This window comes from Corvus moneduloides, chromosome 18, assembly GCF_009650955.1.
Source record: "Corvus moneduloides isolate bCorMon1 chromosome 18, bCorMon1.pri, whole genome shotgun sequence".
Classification (NCBI taxonomy): Eukaryota; Metazoa; Chordata; class Aves; order Passeriformes; family Corvidae; genus Corvus; species Corvus moneduloides.
The window spans coordinates 5,591,482-5,611,320 of record NC_045493.1 but is presented as its reverse complement, the minus strand read 5'-3'; the positions used below and the strand labels follow the sequence as shown (position 1 = coordinate 5,611,320).

General features: G+C 47.0%; 2 protein-coding genes across 2 annotated transcripts; both read left to right on the top strand.

Annotated features, from left to right (window-relative positions):
• Positions 1-1,117: 1,117 nt before the first annotated feature.
• On the top strand, positions 1,118-13,931 carry LOC116453180 (glutathione S-transferase theta-1). The gene is made up of 7 exons (XM_032128338.1): positions 1,118-1,127; positions 4,271-4,774; positions 4,878-4,934; positions 7,965-8,052; positions 9,190-9,340; positions 11,522-11,698; positions 12,703-13,931. Exons 1-7 carry the CDS (start codon positions 1,118-1,120, stop codon positions 12,901-12,903), a joined length of 1,188 nt encoding a protein of 395 aa, XP_031984229.1. The 3' UTR covers positions 12,904-13,931.
• A 1,285-nt stretch (positions 13,932-15,216) lies between these two features.
• On the top strand, positions 15,217-17,857 carry LOC116453113 (D-dopachrome decarboxylase). The gene is made up of 3 exons (XM_032128216.1): positions 15,217-15,397; positions 15,532-15,707; positions 16,513-17,857. The coding sequence occupies exons 1-3, from the start codon at positions 15,290-15,292 to the stop codon at positions 16,583-16,585; spliced, it is 357 nt and encodes a 118-aa protein (XP_031984107.1). The 5' UTR covers positions 15,217-15,289; the 3' UTR covers positions 16,586-17,857.
• Positions 17,858-19,839: the final 1,982 nt, after the last annotated feature.

Below are 19,839 nucleotides of genomic sequence, written 5' to 3'. Positions count from 1 at the left end.
GCTCTCCCATCTCTGTTCTGAGTTTTCCAGGCCAGACCAAAGGTTTCCTGAGGGTATGGCAGAACTGGTGTGTCTGAAACAAGGAAAAATCATTGTAGTAGATGGTTCTCCCTTTGCAAAGTGAAAACAGTCTGCTGGAAGATTTTTGCTCTTTAGGACAGAGACAAGCCAAGACCCAGCCCCCGGTGGGAACCCTGCCAGGGCTCTGGAAACACCTGGCCACTAGATGCTGCTGCGTCACCTGGGAGAGCAAAGGGACACAGTGCCCAGATGCAGGGAGCTGTGCTAGTACCCAAGGAATGCCTCCAGCTTTTGGGAAGGACAGAATCAATAAAGCTCACCCAGAGACTCATGCTACACTCTACAAAGGACATCCTGCACAGTGGAAAAAAACCTGCTTTTCTTGGTCAAGCTGCTGCCAACCACACAGTCCCCTCTCCAAACTACATCAGTGCTCTGTCCCTTTCCCAGAGGGGTTTGTCAGCTCAACAGAAACCATTCTGACTGGGCTGTCAGACTGAGCGGTGTGGTGGCTGGGCTAGCACAGGTAGCAGAGAGCTTGGTACATGAGCTGAGTAATGTCCCAAACATAGTTAATGCTCCACTGCTCTTCAGTCTCATCAGATCCTCCATAAAGCCAGTGGCTGTATTTGCCAGGTGTTGTAGCTCTGTTTGGATTTGGAAGCAAGTGGACATCGAGTCATCCTCCACACCTGTGCAGCACCCTTCATAACCTCTTGCCTGTGTCCCTTTGTGCCCCTCCTGCTTTTCTGTTCTCCTGTCCCTGTGACCTCCCATTTCCAAGTACAGGCCTCCATGAGGAGGGTTCCAGTGTGCAGAATTGTTTTTCTCCCCTCCTTGTTAAGCTGTGGTTGTATCTGGAAGTCTGTCTCTGTTGCTGGTTGCACCATCCACGACGAAAGCTGTGCAGTATGCTGGGTGTAAGATGTCAGTCATCTGAATGCGAGTCAAGTTATTACAGTCCTCAGAAATGGTGAATGTAGCTGCTCAAAGTCTCACACATTCTTTCAGTTGGATCTACTGTTTTTGGGGAATGAGCCAGCTGGCTTTTCTGTTTGTTTCCTGAGTAAACCTGCCCTTTAGTTCAAAAGGCCACATGAACCACGGTTTGCAATGCACATGCCTGCAGGCTGGTCTCTTTACTTTCCATCCTTCCAACCTACAAGAAATCCTCAATGTCAGTGGTGAAAAGGAACATTTGCCCTCAAACTGTCGCTTTCAGTGCTGACGCATACAAAGATATTTGTCTTTTTACCTGATTTTTTATTGGTAAATTTGTTGGAAGGGCCTGTTGCATGCCAGTGAGTAAAGTCAATGACAGCAGCTCTCTTCTGGCCCTAAGAGTGCTTGCATGACTGGTGCCTGAGCAGCAATCCCTGACAACGCCATCCTGCTTCTGTTGCCAGCAGTGCTGAGCCTCAAGAGCTGTTTACATTGTACCACCAACCACTTCCTTCCCTCTAACTGCAGCTTTACCACAGTTACCAGCTGGGCTGCTCTACACACCTGCAATTAAAGAGGTACCTTTGCTGCCTCACTACGGCTGTCCAGCCTCGCTGCGCTCTGCTGTTGGCACCTTTGTACTTTCCCTGACTTTCAACTTTCCCTTTCTTGTAGAGAGCAAACTTCTACCAGAATCATAAATATTTCCCACCCCTTCTGTTCAAGTATAAGCAGAGCAGAGGAATAATCAAAACCAAGAGTCTATTTTGCAGGGTGCTAATCTTGACAGATCTCAAAATGGACTTAGGAGCAAAGCCTTTTGTGATACACATTTCCCAGCAGAATCTCCAGATAGGGCTGTTCTGCATGCAAACCATTGCACAAGCCGAGGCAAATAAAGTGTCCTTTTAAAACTTTTTTATTTATGATACTTGTAGCACAAGAGCTCTGCGTAAGAGTCTTGAGCCAATTTTCTGCTTGTTGGAATGAGGCACAAGTTCCTTAAATGTCACCCATTGTGCACTCCTGCAAGGACAGCTGCCTTCAAAACCAAGCTGCAACTATGTTCAGAGCTGGCTTTTTCGTGCTCCTCCACTGCTGTTTCACAAAGCATAAATACACTTGCCTCACTCGAGCCTGGTCATGGTGGCAAGAAGAGATTTTAAATTGTTTTTCCCATAGTTTCTGCCTGGCGTGTATGCAGTGACCCAGTGGCATTTTGGGCCCTTCTATTCCCACCGGACAAAGCACCTCCCTAGAGTAACTCCTTGGATGGCCACAGAGTTATAAAACAGATAAATCTGCCTTGTTTTTTGCTCTGAATTGTGGAGATAAGGCTGCTCATCCTTGTACTTTGCCTTTTTCTATCCCTCCACCTCCGCATTTTGCTCCTTTGTGTCATTGGATCTTGTCTGGTTCCAGTTCCCAAATTGAAAGCCCTAGGAGCTGCCTACCAAAACCCAACAGATTGTGCAAGAGTTTTGCTTGCTTTGGTACAAGGTCTGTTGACTGTCCACTCCCCTTTCACCCTGAAAATGGAGAGGGGTTACACCTGCACTGTCAGCTTAACCAAACATGTTCGATTCAATTTCCTCAATTCTTGCCAGGGCTATTTGGAAATAAGTGAGAACCTGTGATTTCTGGAATAAAATGAAGCTGTAACAAACAAAATAGGAGGAATGTTTAAAAAACCAGAAAAACATCCTGAGACTTTCTCTAAATGATTAAGAAATAAACTACAAAACTTAATGCATTTTTTCTGTCTTGTTCCTGTTTCCAAAATGCTGACAGAGGATATAAAGGCAGGAAAAATAGTCTTTGAGGTGATGGAATCAAATGAAAATACAGTGCTAGAAACACTAGCCTGGAGCCAGGAATAATCAATCAAATGGCCTATAATACAACCAGATAAAAATACCTCTTTGGTTATGTGGGCTGTGCAGTGCAGTCAGCACATTGGAGAAAAACTTAAGGAAGGAACATTTCCAGGAGGCACATGAAAATATCTTTGAAGTTCAGATAGGACTAATGGATCAACTGAACCATGAATAAAGGAGCAAAGTGAACCCACACTGCTAACATTGCTGCACACTGCTGAGATCAACACTCTTCTCGATATATCAGAGTAGGGACACGGAAGCACTTTGAAGCACAAAGACTTCTCAGACTATTACCTGTGCAGAGCCACTTTCATGCTCCTCTTCCCCCCTCCCTTAACATTTAAGATTCCTTTGCACTGAAGGAGTTTGAACTCAAGCACCTGCCACAATACTCTATGAGCTGTGATCTCCAGCATATTGGTGCTGGATGCAGGTGCTCTAGAGGGTGAACTGTGCTGCAGGGGAAGTAAAGGGTGTGCACAGCCTCTCTTCCTGTTCTGGCTGAGAAACTGAAAAATTCTTACAGTGCTCTTCTAAATCTGAAAGTTCTAAACCCCTGGAAGTGTTCCAGTTTGTAATTTATCTAGTCCACAAGCTCCCAGCTCAGTACCCAAGCCTTTTCACAACCCTTTGCACAAGAAAAAGAGCAACTGATCCTCCAGTTTCCTCTCCCTGAGATTCCCACGGGTCTTTCCAAAGATTTCTGTGTGACATACAAGCTCTCTGGCACAACACTGATAGCAAGGTGTCAGCGCAGCTGAGGTGGGTTTGATTGGGGGTGACTTTGCCCTGAGTGGTTCAGCTGCTCTGTCTCCCAGAGTCCCAGAAGTCCCTGTACTCAGCCAGCACATCACCTTCCTGAATCACACAGCTGTGAAAGACTGTGGGCTCAGTGCAAGGGCTTGAATTGAGTCTAAACTTCTTTAGTTCTCCTCCACTTGCATGAAAATCTGAAGTGACAAATACCAGGGAGAGAGGAAAGTCACTTCGAGTGAGTATGCAGACGTAATGCCCACACAGAAGTCCTCCGCACTTCACTGCCATTCAGATGTCACCTTGCAGCACTTGGCAGAGATTATGTGACCAAAGAATTATGTTCTGGACTGAAAACCATACTGAGGTCTGGCGGTGCATAATTAACACTGGCTTAGAGGACATTGTGCAAAGGCTCAGTCTGCAGCGTAGCACAACCCTGCAGAACTGTGTTACAAAACTCAGCATTTACCTTGTGAGAGTCATAGTGGGATGCCGTGGGTGAGAGTGGCTCCCGAGTCCCTGCGGTTCCAGCCAAGGCTCTGGAGGGGAGTGACAGCCTCCTCTCCCTTACTGCTTAGTTCCAGCCTCTCTTTTGAGGCTGGTCATTGACCGTTACTCGCAGTTTGTCACTACTCACATGTTACCTTCCCTTCCTGAAGGAAAATGAATAGACACGATGGCAGCCAGAGCGGGCCAGAGCCGCCTGACGCCGTGGGAAGGGGAACTCTGTAACCCCTGTCCCAACTCCGGCCGCGCCTCCCCGCCCCTGCCTCGGCCGAGGGGGGCTCTCCTGGGGTCCTCCGGCACTCTGCAGTCCGCGCCCCGCAGGAGAGTGGCGTTCCGCGGTTTCCCTACGGCGCAGACCCCGCTCCCTCCGGCCCCCGCCCCGCAAGGCCGCCGCTGCCGCCCCCCGCCCGGCGCGGCCCGGGGGAGGGAGGGGAGGAGGGAGGGACGGAGGGCGCTCCCGCCCGGCGCGGCTCGGCCCCCGCCGGCCCATGCAGGGCGGCTCCGGGCGCTCGGCGGCAGAGCCGCGGGAGTTCCTCGCAGGGCAGGCCGGGTCGGGATGGGGTTGGAGCTGTACCTGGACCTGCTCTCGCAGCCCTGCCGCTCCATCTACATCTTCGCCCGGAGCAACAACATTCCCTTCGAGTTTAAGCACGTGGAGCTGTTCAAAGGTGGGACGGGCGCGGCCGCCGCCGCGCTGCCCTGAGGCGGCGGGGCCGGGGCGGGCGCAGCCCGGCGGGGCGCGGGCTCAGCCCCTCTCTTGGCTCTTGGCAGACTCGGTGCTGGGGAAGAAGCCGGCGGCGGGGAGCGGCGCGGAGCAGCCCCGCGCAGGTGAGGGCAGAGCAGGGGACGGGAGGGTCCCCGCGCCGGGCACCGGCCCTGCTCGGCCGAGCCTGCCCGCGGGAGGTGGCCCCGCGGCCGGGGAGGGACCGGACGGGCCCTCCGAGCGCTCGGCGCTGTAACGCGATCCCCGGGCGGGGGCCGGGCTGAGCCCGCCGCTGCGGCCCTGGACCTGGCGGGGGTCTGCTCTCACGGCCCCCGGGGGAACCCCTTCGCCTCCCGGCACAGGAGCAGCACCGCGTCCTTCAGTCCGGTGGGAGGGAAGGACGAGCTCTCAGGGTCACCCGACTGATGCTGAATCCCTGCGCTGCCCAGGGGCATTGAACGCCGTGGTTTGACCGTGCGGCTCCCGTTCCCGGAGCAGTCCCGTAGCTCTGTTGCATCTGTTTTTGAGGTTCTCCAAGGAATGTTCCTCTAGCCATTTCAAGCAAATTAGTCACAGTGACAGCCGAGGAGTGCTCTGGGAATGCTGTACGTTGCAGAAACACTCAGCTGTTCAGGCTCGTCCAACTGTATGACTATTGCCCAGTTAAATGTTGCGTTTTCCTAGTAAATTGTTACTTTTGTGCCTAAGGCGAAGCATATTACTTGGAAACCCTTGGCTGGGGAGATGATTAGGCAGGTACATGATTGGCAAATAGAGTGGGATTTTTCCCCTTCTATTTGCATAAAATCTTTTCCACTGCTCTTTTCACCCACCAATAAACCTCCTTCCCTGCACTATGACTTACGCTTAAGATTTCCTCATGTGTGCAGCCTGCCCTGCTTTTTGACTGTGTATACTCTGCTTGTTAAAGTTACACCTCAAAGCCTAGCAATACACACTGTGTGTGTATATAGCTATATATCTCCATCCATCCTTGGGGGTCATCAAGAACTAATTACCCCAGATACAACTGATGTTAAACAGAACCATAACTCAAGCCAGCATCACAGGAATGATAAAGATGGGTCGCCTAATACCACTAAACAAAAAGGCTGGCTCTGCTGGCTGGAAGAGAGGCACAAGCTTAAACTCTGCTAAACTGCAAATACAAATATTAGTCTCTATTTTCATACAATAAACAGTGGATCCTAATGAAGCAGCCTGGAGTTAGTGTTCACACCAAGGCATTTACCAGTTCACAGCTCAGTCACAGAGTCTCAGCACAGGTCTTTTGTGTCTATGTGCAAAGACCCTGTACAAACCAAAGTAAATGATGCCATCCCCGGGCTGTGGTGCACGCTGTCTAACTGACACTGACCTACTGTCCAACCTGCTATAATGACATGTTTGCCCCATCAGGGAACAAATATGCTCAGTATTCCTGCTAGGATTTCTGTATGATGAAAGCTGTCTGAAATCTGATTCAGGCTGCCCTCACCCACTGCTTGCTTCTCATATCCTTTTTTCTTAGTTTCCTGCTGTCCTGGATAATAAACACAGACAGCAGGACAACCAAATAGCTGGGTCTGACAAGGGACTGCTTGTTAGCTGTAAGCATTACTGACTGGCAACTTTCTACTGCATTTTTCCAAAGACCAACTGAACACTACAGATCTCACCAGAGCTGGGTGTGTGATGACCACTGGCCTTTGGAGACCTTCTAAAAGCATAAAACAAAGCACCTTCCCTGAGCAACTCCTTGCACGACAGTAGATTTACAAATATTTGCCTTGCTGTTTCTGTGATACAATTCATGGGGGTGAGGCATACAGTACTTTGCCCACTGGCTTGATTTTTGGACGTTTTTATTTTTAGACTCAATTTTCTCAATTATTACGCTTAACCTGCGCTTTTTGTCAGGCTATTATTTTTAAGAAGCCCTACCTAGGGCTTCCTGTCTCTCTTGACAGTGTTGCCTGGTTCTGCTGTGCAGATGGAACCTCTTACCCAGCTAAGGTGGAAGCCATCATCACAGCAGGTAGCCAGAGACTTTTCCTAATGAAATGGAAGATGTGGGTTTGAATCCCTTCAAATAGCAGATAAATGTAAACCCTAGTCTCTGATGAAGCTACTTACACTGGAATTTTTAGAAAACCCACTTCTCAAAGAAGAAATAAGGTAGAGGCTAGTCAGCTAGAAAGGAGAACAAGTGGTAATGTATGCTCTGCTTGAATTAACTCATTATATGAAATCGATATAACGGAAAGCAGTCTGTAATTGTAATGCAGCAACCTGCCTTCTCTGACCCCGTCTCAAACCAGCTGCAAATAAACTTTTTTGTCCAGAGACTGGTTTTATTTCCTGGAGACTATTTCCTACTGCACATTTGTCCAGTAATGTAGACACTGCTGCTGCTTCCTCAATGGGTAAAAATAGTTCTTAGAGATGGAGATCACTGTAAGTTAATGATCCTTTTTCTTGTCTTTTTTTGAACAAAGTGATTTTTGTACAAGACCTCCTGCTGGTCCTGCTGATTTGATCAGGATTTGCACCTTATTTGTCATGTCTCCTTCTCAGTAGCACTTAAAACAAGCAAAGCAAACAAATTCCTCACAGCTTTTCTTACTCAGGTGTTCCTGGGCTGTTGTGCAATTCCCTGGCATTTAACTGCTGAGTGGCATGTCCTGTGCCAGCAGTGGGAAACTGAAAGCCTGAAAGCCTGATTAGATAGTCAGCTGTTAATTCCTCCAAGGGACTGTGGAGTTTAAATTCTTACAGAATGGTGTCTTCCTCCTGTGTTTTCCTGTTAGAAGTAGGTTGACATGCAGAGCCAGGAATAACACAGAGTCAGGAGTAGTGCAGTGTCTGAGCTTCCCTGCCCCTAGCGAATGTCCACTCTGTCAGTAAGTTTTGCAAGTATCCTGGTACCTGAGCCAGCAAGAGAACTCCTGTATAGAAATATAAACTGCTCCATGCCATGTGCCCAGCCTGAGCTGACTGCCCTCTGCCATTTCATTACCTTTCAATTGTGAGCTACGACCATATTGGGGAAACCTCACACAGTTCACTGATCATCCAGTTGGCTGCAGGTATTTCATTTATCAGGCACTGGCAGATACACTTCTAACCTCAGACTTGTCTGTTCATGTTCTTAGGGCCATCAAATAGTGAAGGTGCTGGCAAAGTGAGCCTCTTGAAGAAAGTACCAGCACTGAAGGACGGAGACTTCACCCTTGCAGAATGGTAAGAACTCAGTCCTTAGACTTCCTTGTGTAACAGCAATCTGTGCTGCATTCAGAAGATGTCATTCCTGTGGAATATTTAAGGATCACAGAATATATGAACATGCTGGTTATTTTTAATAGTATAACCTCATTTGATCTCTTTCCACTTTCTGTTTGAATTATCTTTCAGAATGTAAACAACTCAACTGACTTAGCTGCTTCATCTCATCCTGAATGCACTTACCTCAAAATGGGATTATAAACATTTCTGGGAGATGTTGAAAGCTTATAAAAATCCTTTCAACCCTAGGAAAGGAAATCCCTTTTACTCTAGGAAAGAATTCTGTTTATCTGAATTAGTGTCTTGGGGTGACTGTACAATTAGTCATAAAGGCTGAGTGAACATCTACACAGATAAAATTTAGGCTTTACATTAAAAGATTAATATGGAGACTGGTTAATGATGTCATAATACTGAAACAATTGAACTATAGTAGTATCAGGTAAGGGTGTCTGCATTTTCTTCCATTTTGTCAGCACATTTTCTGTGGCATCTTTTTTTTGTAGTAATAACCTAAGTATTGTTGCAGATGACTAAGATATTTTTCCCTCTGACTTCTGCCAGTTAGTGAAAGTATAAATATCTGGACAAACACAAAAAAGATTCTGTTGGGTTTCCTTGCTGAGATTTCCACTGACTTCAGTGGAAGCTGCATGCTGGAGACAGACCTGATGAAAAGGCAGCATAACCTATCAGAGAGTTTCATTTAGTACACAAGCACGGAAACAGCACAGGTCTCAGAGAGATGGGTCAGAACAGTCAAGGAGCAAGTGGAGTTACCATCACTGATAGATTGATCATGGAGGTTTATTGTTTGTTTACCCCAGTACTGTCCAGCAGCATGATGGTGGATGGGAACAGTGCTGTGATTTTCCAGCAGGTTAAAGTTTTCATGGAAGCTAAGGTGACTAAGGGCCACTGATATCAACATGAATTAGATGCCTTTATAAGAGATGCCTCCACTGGAAATCCTGATCTGAATGCTTTTTAGTGGCAGCAGCAAGCTGAGAAGAGGCAGGAAAGGGAGCTTAGGCAAAAGTATTCTGCATCATAATTGCCTGCCCCCTTTCTTGTCTCCTGTTGATGCATGAGCAGCACTGCCATTCTGCTGTATCTGAGTCGAAAGTACAACACTCCCGACCACTGGTACCCCTCAGACATACAAAAACGGGCCCGGGTAGATGAGTACCTCTCCTGGCACCATGCTAACATCCGGGCTAATGCTCCTAAGACCATGTGGATCAAGGTAAGGAGACAATGTAAAAATGTGAGTAAAGTAATGTTTTCCTGTGAGAATACTGAGCATTTTAAAAGCCCCAATTCAGAGACCGTTTGTCATGCTGAAACAACAAACGTGGGCCATTCCTAGCTGAAAGGAGCTATGGGCGAGGGAGCTGTTCCAAACTGATCAACATCAGGATTTGGCAAAAGCAGCATTGGCCATTTCAGTTTTTTCCCTTAAAGAAGGTCTGGTACAGAAGATCTCAAACCCAACAGACTTCCACTGCCTGGATTTGTGAGCCAATATGTAACAGTATTGCTTCCAAGGGCCTCTCCTCCACTGCACAGCTGTGCAGAGTGTGCACATAGGCAAAGTCTGGCTTTGGTGATCATGTGTTTTATTGCTGGAAGCAGAAAGACTTGCATTCTTCATACAAGTCCCTGCAGCCACATTAGTGTGGAAATCCAGAAGGAGCCTTCTGATTCCAGCACACTTATGTGCTTCTCTGAAATAGGCTCAGGGACAGAGAGGAGAGACACTGAGAGGCAGATTTTCTTTACTCAGTGTAGTCAGGTCAATTAACATTTAGGCAAAATTAACTGATTAACCCTGAGCCAGAAAATCATTTAGTATTAGATGATATTTTGCTGGACACCTATTTCCAGCCAACTCACCAGACAGTTAATGCAACTATCTTTAGAGAGACCTAGGTGCAAATATAGTCCTGCAAGGACAACTGTGGTATGGAATTTCAGATGAAATCAGGGTTGCTAGTAAACAGGTAAGAACTTCATTCCTTCATTGTAAAATTAGCCCTTCTTTGTGCCTAACAAAGCGTATCAGGACTCATTTATCTTCTTGAATTTATTGGTATTTGATTTTTTGGCTATAGAGTGCAGAGAAGCAATTCACATATGAGTCAGATTCATACAAGAAGCAGTTTCTTCCAGCCTCTGCAGGCTGTCACTGCAGTGCTCCAAGGGAAGGAAATCCAGATAATTGCTGCTGCTGATGATTAGATAACCCAGATGCAGAAAAGGTCCTCAGAATAACTGTAAATATGGAAACATATAAAGCCACCACGTAAGAGAAGCATACTAGCTAGAAATGGGAGAAGACAGACTGCCCTGAGATAAGGAAAAGGAAGAAGATGCTGTTTCAAGTGATTTTACCCAAAAATCCCGTCATGCATAATTGGAATCACTTAGGAATACAACTGGCCATGAATTTTCTGATGAAATAGATTCCACATGTGTTTGGCCAAAATCCTGGCTTGGATTAAGCAATCCCAACTTGAATTGTTGAATATACTAGCAGTAAGTAGAAATTCAGTCCACTTGCAGTGACTGAAATTTGTATCTTTAATTCTGATTTTCTAAATAAACTATACTTCTTTAGCTGTGGAAGGTGAAGGCAGCATGGCTGTGAAACACTGCAGGCTCCAGTGGTGCATACACCTCTGTCACTGGTGAAAAATGTTGTGGAAAGGCAACTACCCCCAGTGCCAGCAAGTTTGTGTAGACACAAGGACTGCAGTTATGTGATTGCTCTGGAAAAATTTCTAGTGGTTTAAAGAATGATGCCTGGCAGGCCACAGAAAGGGTCATGTAAAAATGGTGTTGGCCACTGCCAGCCTTGCTGGCTGCTGTCACACAGAGGAAGCCATTTCTGTCTCTCCAGCCAGTGTTGATGCGTTCTAGTCCTTCCGGTGCTCCTGCCACAGCCACCACCATTCCCTCCTCTCCATCACTCTGTGGGACAGGCAGCTGCCTTCAGCACGCAGTTCCACAGCAGGGTGGCTGGCAGGGGTGGCTGGTGGGCAGCTGCTGGTGAAACAGAGGATGTAGCAGGGGTGACTGTGGCAGAGATTTGTCTTCCCTGGAGCTGTTGCCCATTTTTCTTTTGTATCCCAACAGGGTGGAGTGGGAGGGCACAGCTGCCAGGCACAAAATAAGATGAGGATCCTTGATTTTGTTCCACATATTGCTGCTGATTAGCTGGAGGCCACTACCGTGGCAGGTCAGCTGCTTAGGACTGCTCGTGTGCTCTCTGTCCAGGAGCTCCTTGGAGCTGCTGCAGTCCATGAAGCTGTGCCATCCCCTTGTGCAGCTTTATTGCAGGTCACTGACAATCATGGGGTATAACTTAAGTTACGACTACCAGAGAAGATGGCCATCTGTTCTGTTATGTCCCTTCTCTCCTCAGGTGTTGATTCCCCTCTTCACAGGGCAGCCACTGCCTTCTGAGAAGCTCCAGGAGGTTATGGAGGGGCTGTCCACTTCCCTGAAGCAATTTGAGGAGAGGTTTCTGCAGGACAAAGCTTTTATCATTGGGAATGAGATCTCCCTGGCAGATCTAGTGGCCATTGTGGAACTGATGCAAGTGAGTGCTGGAGCATGCTAAGGAATGTCAGCACAAGGGAAAACAGATGCTGCTGGGCAGGGAGGGTGCAGCATGTGGTAACACTTCACTAGAAGGAGAAGTGAGAGCATATCTCAGCAGAACTGGCCTAAGACAATGAGGAGAGTGGGAGTGGGTTCAGAACAGCAGTGAAAATCAAAAAAAAAAGCTAGCTGCAACAGATCTCTTTTATTTCTCATCTCTAGCAATACCTCTTCTTCATTTTTTATAATGACTTTTATTTTTAACCTCCAGAGAAGGAGGTAGTATATGTAAGTGAGAAGCAATAGCAGACAGGTCTGATGAAATGAGAAAACCGTATAGGAATATTTCTATCATTCAAGAATATGGTACTTGCCCATGCCGTGTCTGGAAGATGAAAGAATTTATCTCAGACAAAGGTAATCAAATTAAGTCTGTGACAAACTGATTGTTCTCTGCCAGCCCACCAGGGCCTGGATCCTGCAGCCCAGCAGTGATTTCTTTCTCCCGGTTCAGTGTCCAAGGGACTGAAAAACAGCAGTTCTGCTTCTCTACATTGTGTTCCAGAGAGTGGCACAGGCAGAAAGTAGAAGGGGGTAGATTATGTCAGTTAGGACACTGGTTCAGTTAAACACTTAACATTTTGTGCTGGGTGTTGCTGTGTAATGCAGCACTCTGTACTGCACACTGGGCAGTGGTCCCTGGAACTGCCAGCCCACCACATCTTCAGTGTTGTGGCTGAAAATCACTCACTGAACGTGGTCATCTATGCTGCACTTCATAGCTATTCCAGGAATTGACTTGTAAATGCTCTTTAAAATACAGGTTAGCTTTTGTGTCCCCCAGATAGGTACACCTGACCAGAGGAGATTTCCCTCCTTCCTACTGCTCCTGTATGACCGCTTCCTCTTTACCTGTACCTGCAAGTACACTTTTAGTGCCTGTTGTCTCAGTTAAGAAGTGACTGCCCCAAGCCTCACTGTTGCTCTCTTCCCTTTCTGCAGCCTGTTGGAGTTGGTTGTGACATCTTTGAAGACAGACCCAGGCTGAGGGAGTGGCGCAGGCGGGTGGAGGATGCGGTGGGGAAAGAGCTTTTTTTCCAAGCCCATGAGATGATCCTCAATATCAAAGAACTGAGCAATATTCAAATCGATCCACAGCTGAAAGAGCAACTGGCACCTGTGTTGATGAAGATGTTGAAATGAATTAACCTATTTTAGCATTTTTCCTGCCTTTTTTTTCCTTTTTAACTTCTCTGACATCCATTTCTACATGTAACTGGAAAGAGCACTGTAATTCTAACACAGAAATTGCAGAATGTTTCCCCCCTGGCCAGGTCTTTCTTGTATCCTTGGGGGTGGAAGCTGGGGAAAGTTTAAGACCTAAAACATTAAATTTATACAGAAGGCTGAGGCCCTACAGGTCACTTAACGTGCATCTGGATTTTATTTCAGTGTCAGTCTTCTCAGAGATGGTAGAGACAAGAACAGTATTGCCTGACAGAATTCAAGCCAGCCTATAAACTGGGAACATTAAAGAACTGAATAGGATGAGGGTCATAGTTTTCATGAGATTTTAACATTTGTACTGCAAAGTGTGTCTGATTCTCATCTTCCCAGCATGTGTCTGCACAGATGAGCACAAAACTACTTCACAAAAGTGAAAAAAAGAAATTTTAAAAGTTTCTTATTGTTGAGACATCCTGCTTGGCTGTCCATGTACATTCCACACTTCCATTTGCCTTGAAGTTCCTTTGAGAAATTTCTTTGTATTCATCTACAACTGTGAATCTTTATAATTCTTCAGTTTAACCACTGCTTTTGATTTCTGAAACCCTGGGTTCTGTTGGTGCTCTGACTACCAGTACATGTGTGGCAGCAGCTGTTCTTGGAGATTTGTGCTGCTGGTGGTCACAGCCCTGGAATAATTGCCTACCGAAATACTGTGCTGATATTATATAGGAAGTACCCTGAAAGAATACATTCACAGTGTTTTCTTGAAAGAGAATATAACAGCACACAAATTGGGGTTTTTTCTATGGTAATACTGTAATAGCAATCCACATTTCTCCTAGAAAATGCAGGGAGGGAATAAATGCAGACATACTCTTCTGAGACTGTTTTGGATGGAAGTTCACCAAGTAAGTCAGCCTGCACAGCTGAAGTAATAGGAGAGATTTTGTGGCATTGAGCAACACATGCATCACAATAAAAGGGCAAAGAGTTGTTTTGGAGCTTTTGGGCTCTTCTCTTGGCTGTTTGTTTCTGCACAGTTATAGCTCAAATAGAAAATCCTTTTGTATTGCAGCACAATTTATGAGGTAAAACTGAGCAAATCCAACCATTTCCAGTTTTTTCAGTTGAAAATAACAAATTGTACAAGATGCAGAAACTGGCAGAATATATCTGTATATTTCCATTCATGAGTAGTTGTTGCCCTTACCCTAAAATCCTTGCCAAAAAACTCTTCATGTAAAGACTAAAACAAAATGAGTAATGGAATTCAGGAATTGCTTCTCTCACTAATCAAATAACTGCCTTCCCCCCCCGTTACTACCAGGTCTTGGGTAGTGACAATTTTTGCTGGCAAGTTCTAAAAAAACCTGTTGTTTTCTTACAGTGTTTTTCACCAAGGTTTCAGTTCTAGATACTACTCTATCCTAGAAATCTTTCCCCAGCCTTATTCCTGGCTGGTTTTTGCACATGACTCTTTGTGCCACTATTGTCTTCATTGGCAGCAGTGAAGGCCAAGCAATTCCCTAAGCAAAGAAATGAGCAATTTCATCAGTTTTCATTAGCATTGTCTAAACTGTAGAAAACCAAGGTGTCACATTACACAAGGCAAATTTTCCTAACAGTTTTGTGGCTTAAATGATGACCTTTTAATCTAGCTGGTTCATAACCCTTTGCTGTAAATGAGATCATGGAACCTCACTAGACAGTAACTCAGCTTCTGAGAAGCCTCTGATCTCTAGTTTAGACACCTCTGATCTGTAGATTACACCTTCCCTATGAGCCAGCCTGCCAGGATCACTTTTATCAACTTGGGAGCTCAAAGTCCTGATTGCTCAAAGTCCTTGTAATTAATACACATTGGATAAAGCGGTAAACCTCTCTGGTTGCTTTTTAATACCTTGTAGTGTTGGTTGTTCTGAGAAAGTACTGCACTTCCATTCTCAACCCTCCCTGCACAGAGGTGTCTGTTGTAGTGACCTGAAATGTTTTTCCATTGGCCCTAAGGGCCATCACAAAACTCATTTCACCCATCCGTTAGTGAAAGAGTTTTGGTCTCACAGCCTCTAATGCATATCCCAGCAATGCCCATGGTGAATCCCAAAGACCCGGCAGCCAGCTGGTGCAGCTGTGGCGAAGCAGAGTAAGCCGCGACCCGCGCCTGGCCTTGGCACGGGGCGAAGGGCACTCACTACCAGGGCAGGACGCGCACCGCGCTGCTGCGGGCGGTCCAGGGGGCTGAGCCCGACCCGGCCGGGGCTCCGCTGCCTGGGCGGCTCCGGGGGCGGGGCGGGGGCCGGGCCGGGTCGGACCTCGGGGCGCAGGCAGAGGCGGCGCTGGGCCGGGGAGCCGGAGCGTGATGCCGTTCGTGGAGCTGGACACCAGCCTGCCGGCCGAGCGGCTACCGCCGGGGCTGGCCCAAACCCTGTGCACCGCCGCCGCGGACATCCTGGGCAAACCGGCGGAGGTGAGCGGGGCCGGGGGCGGTGAGGCCGGAGCAGCGGTGCTGGAGGCCGCGGGGCGGGGGCAGCGGGTTGGAGGAGGCTAGGCCGAGGCAGCGGGGCTGGAGGCGGTCGGGGCTGACGGTGGCTGTCCCGGCAGCGAGTGAACGTGACGGTGCGGAGCGGGCTGCCCATGGTGCTGTCGGGCTCGGCCGAGCCCTGCGCCCAGCTGGTCGTCTCATCCATCGGCGTGGTGGGTACGGCGGAGCAGAACCAGCGGCACAGCGCCCGCTTCTTCGACGTCCTGACGGCGCAGCTGGGCCTCGGCCCCGAGCGGTGAGTGCGGCTCGGCGGGGGCTCAGCCCGGGGGGCACCGTGCTCACCCCAAGGGCAGGGAGAGCGTCCTCCCATCGGTCCTACAGGTTTGTGTGGTCCATGGATATGGAACACGACAAACAAATACCAAGGGGATGTTCAGAATAGTGAGGATAGTGGCAGTTCCCATGTCCTCCAGGAGGTTAAGCTGTAATGCAGATCCAAGACTAGATTGAAAACACTTAAGTGCTCTTGGATGCTGAATCCCAGACATGTGGTTTGGAGCCAGATAAAACCATAGACTGGTATGCAGTTGTTGAACAGTCTAGGCATTACTGTTCTCTAAAGATAGTAGTTCCAGCTGGTGAAACTAGTGCAAAACCCCACTGGAATTGGTAGACCTTCACAGGGTCTATGACCTTCACAGGCCAAATGTTGGAACAAGGCTGTTCCTGAAGGTCAGCCATGTCCATCTCTGCTCATCTTACCCATCTCCCCAAAGGAGAGTGATAATAATATTTCCCTGCCTCTTGGATGCTGTCAGGATAACTCCCTGACAAGATTATGCACTACATGGGTCTTTCTAAAATGGACAAGTACCTCATTTAAAGTGTTGAAATTCAGACTGTTTGTGTGAGTGAAGTCTGGCACCTGTTTTTACCCTGCCCATACACAGTTTATGTTTGCTTCTGTTAAATTAACACCTTGAAGTGTAAGACAGTGAGACCCTAGTGCAGATTTTCTACTGTGTTGCAAATTGGGCAGGAATAATGTTTAATTGTAAAATAATGTTTCCTGTGCACGTTTTTGCTCTTATGCCCAAAAGGATTGTCATCCGCTTTTACCCACTGGAGCCCTGGCAGATTGGCAAGAACAGGACAGTCATGACATTCCTGTGATCCTTTGAGCGGCTGACTGGAACAAAGCAATGATGAAGACAACGCAGAGATGACCAGCTCTATCTATCTACTTGCTTCCTCTTGTGATCAAATCTGTGTAGCTCTACACCTTCACTGAATGATTTACTTTTGTCTTTGCATCCTGTACACACAAGGCTGAAGAGTGAGGCAATCAGCTGTACTGATTTTACTGAATATAGTTCAAAGTCTTTGTCTCAAGCCCAGGCCTAGATAAAGCTGCTTGTACCAGTAAAAAGTTTAATTCTAGAACACTTGGCTTTACTGAGGACCAGAGAGGTTCTGAGGTTTATCCAGTTTTTCTCATCGTTTGTAAGGCAGAAAAAAATCCTTTTTTCTCTTTCTTTGTGGCAGCAGAAGGGTCCCAGGCCAGCAAAGATGACCTGGAAGTCAAATTCTTTTCTTTTTCAGGCTCTTCTGAAAGCCCTTTCTGGAAAGAGAGGGATTATTGGGAGAGAAGTTTAGGCATTGAAGGCTCATGTCAGGTCTTGTGCTCTGTGCTCTGCCATTGCCACCTCCTGTGATTGGTCCTACAAGGTGTTACTTGTTCACAAGATTTTCAGGGCTGAACATCTGTGTGCTGATGGCAGTGTCTGGAGGAGAGAGTCACTTCTGAAGACCTGCACTGTGCCACCAAAAAATATTTTGAAGTTTCTGCTACTGCCAGCTTTAATTCCTGTTATTCACTGTTTGTTCAGAGTCCTTTTCCTCGCTGTTATGGGGAGTTTTGGGATGATACAGCATCTCACTGTGATCTGTGGCTGATGTTTCCAGCTCAGTGTCCCTGCAGAGAAGTGCTTTGGGTTTTTAGGATCCCTCACTTTATAACTGGAATACACACAGCATTTTATTAAAACAAAAGCAGGGTACTTTTTATGTAGAATGTTGTCTCTGCTTTCTGCTAATAATAAAAACATTTATCAGTTCCCTTTCACTTTGTGATGAGGTCAGGGAGCTCAGCAGAGCTGAGAGCACATCCCTGGGACATGGGGGTCCATGGGAACACAAGGCTGAAGGGGGCTTCTGTGCTCCTTCATCATTCTAAATGGAGTCTAATTTGTTTATGGCTTGAGGTCTCAAGGTTATTGAAAATATTTCTTCTAATTACCATTTAGAGTTGTTTGTTTCCTATACACCAATAATAACTTATATGTTTGCCAGATCTGTAAGGACTATAATACCAAACACAAATTTGTGTATCAGGCTGGGGGGCTACACCTTATCTGGTTAATGAACTGTAGCAGAACTTCTTTTGATAAGTGTCAGTTTATTGGCTCACAGCACTGGGGATTTGTAGGTCTTAGTGCTTAGAGACAGACATCGTGGCTGCCCAGGTCTCCCCACTTTCTCAGGAGGTCTCTTCAATCAAACTTTTTTGAAACTCAGGCAGTGAACAGGTGGGTGAACTGAGTCTGAGAACACTAACTCAGGAGTACTGTGTTGCAGGGAAGGGGGTGGACAGCCCTGGCTTTGCACCAGCTTGAGGTGAATAATCTGAAATGCAGAAAATGATCTCACTTTAATTCTGATCTGCAGATGGTTCATTTCCTGGAAGTCCTTCTGCCTCTTGAAGTAACAAACATAAACCCTTGCCAAAGCCTTTGTTTCCTTCAGAGCAAGTTTGCTCAGCCCTGGGCCCCAGTTCTCCTGGTTTTGGGCCAAGTTGGCCACCCTGGGGACTTCTGCAGGCTCTGTGCTTTCCTCTCATCCTTGGCTGCTCCCATTGTGGGCTTGTGCCTGGGAACAACTTCTCCACTATTGCAGAGTTGAGCAATAAGATTTAAGAAAGTTCATGTTGATCTGAAGAAATGGCTTATTTTTTCTTCACTGAGCTAATGTTAGAGTAGGTTTGACAGTATTTTGGGACTCAAGAAGGATAACCTGCAAAGGGGTTATGCAAGCCCCTGGAACCCACCCTAGAGCATGAACACAGCAACCAACAGAAGCAGGAAACATTTTTCACACATCAGGTAGGAGAAAATCAGATACACCACCCTTAACTATGGCTCAGCAATGACATTATAAAATCCCTTTCTCTTGAATGCTATGTGCAGATTGTCCTTCTTCCATGGGCTGGAGCCTGCCTGACATCTGGAGTTAGTATCTCCCAGCTATGTTTTTTTTAACTGTTGTAACTTCCCAAGCTTAACCTCCTAAGATTAACAAGTATTTCTGCTCCCCAAAGTGGCCTCTGTTGTTTGAGAACGCTGTATAGGCATAGGTTCAAATTGAAAGGTAATGCCCTGATTTTGAACACTGAGTAACCATTTCCTAGCCTCAAACCTTTGAACTTTGGACAATCTTTCTGTGTATTTACAGTGGAGAGGAGCAGTGAGGCCCTGAGGATGCTGCAGGGCACTACTGACAGAAAAGTACTACAGCGTTGTGATAGCTTTTAAGTTACTCTCCAAATGTAACTGTGATGCTGCTGCTCACAGCAACCCTGTACTTGGTGTGTCATGATGGAAGGAAGGGCATTAACACAAATGGGACCCTGGAGATGGTACATTTGAGTTGAAGAGGACTCTATAGTGCTAAGTGGTGATTCAGTGCAGTGCTTGAGCACAAGCTTACCTTTATTAGTGTGATGTGATGTGATGTAGCAACAGGAGGATTGAAACGTGAGGTCCTATCCCACAGTTGGGGCCTTGCCAGTCTGTCTGGCATGTGCTTGGGCTGTCCTGAGGTCTCTGTGGGGCTGCAGGTAGCACACCTGCTCTTTAAGACTCCCTGTTGTATGACTGTCTTACACTTGAATAAAGTTATTTACACAAGGAGCTGTCACAGTGGTACTTGGCTTCACTTCCTCCATCTTGCAGGGGCACAGAAGTGTGTTCCCATCTCCAGCTAGCTCCATGGCAAGCTTTAGGGAAACCCAGTGGCCTTGGGCTGATTTCCAGCCCCCTGGGCAGGGGATCCACACACATTCACGGTTTTGCCCACACACCCTAAACAAGCCATGACTGAAGCTCCTGGGGCAGAAGAACATCTGACCTTCCTGTCACCTGTTGAGTAGGTGGTCTTTAATTAATTTAATAGGTCTTTAGACCTATTAATTTCTGAAGTTGGAATCCATATTTTGCAGATGGGCTGCAAAAAGAGGATGACAGTGCCTTAATTTGTGAAGGAAAGCAGCTCTGCCCAGTGTTGATTGTGCAGGTGTTAGGGTGTTTGAGGGATGAAAAGGCAAGGAGCTGCGTTCTGCCCTTGCACCATTTTTCTGTGAGAAATCCCCA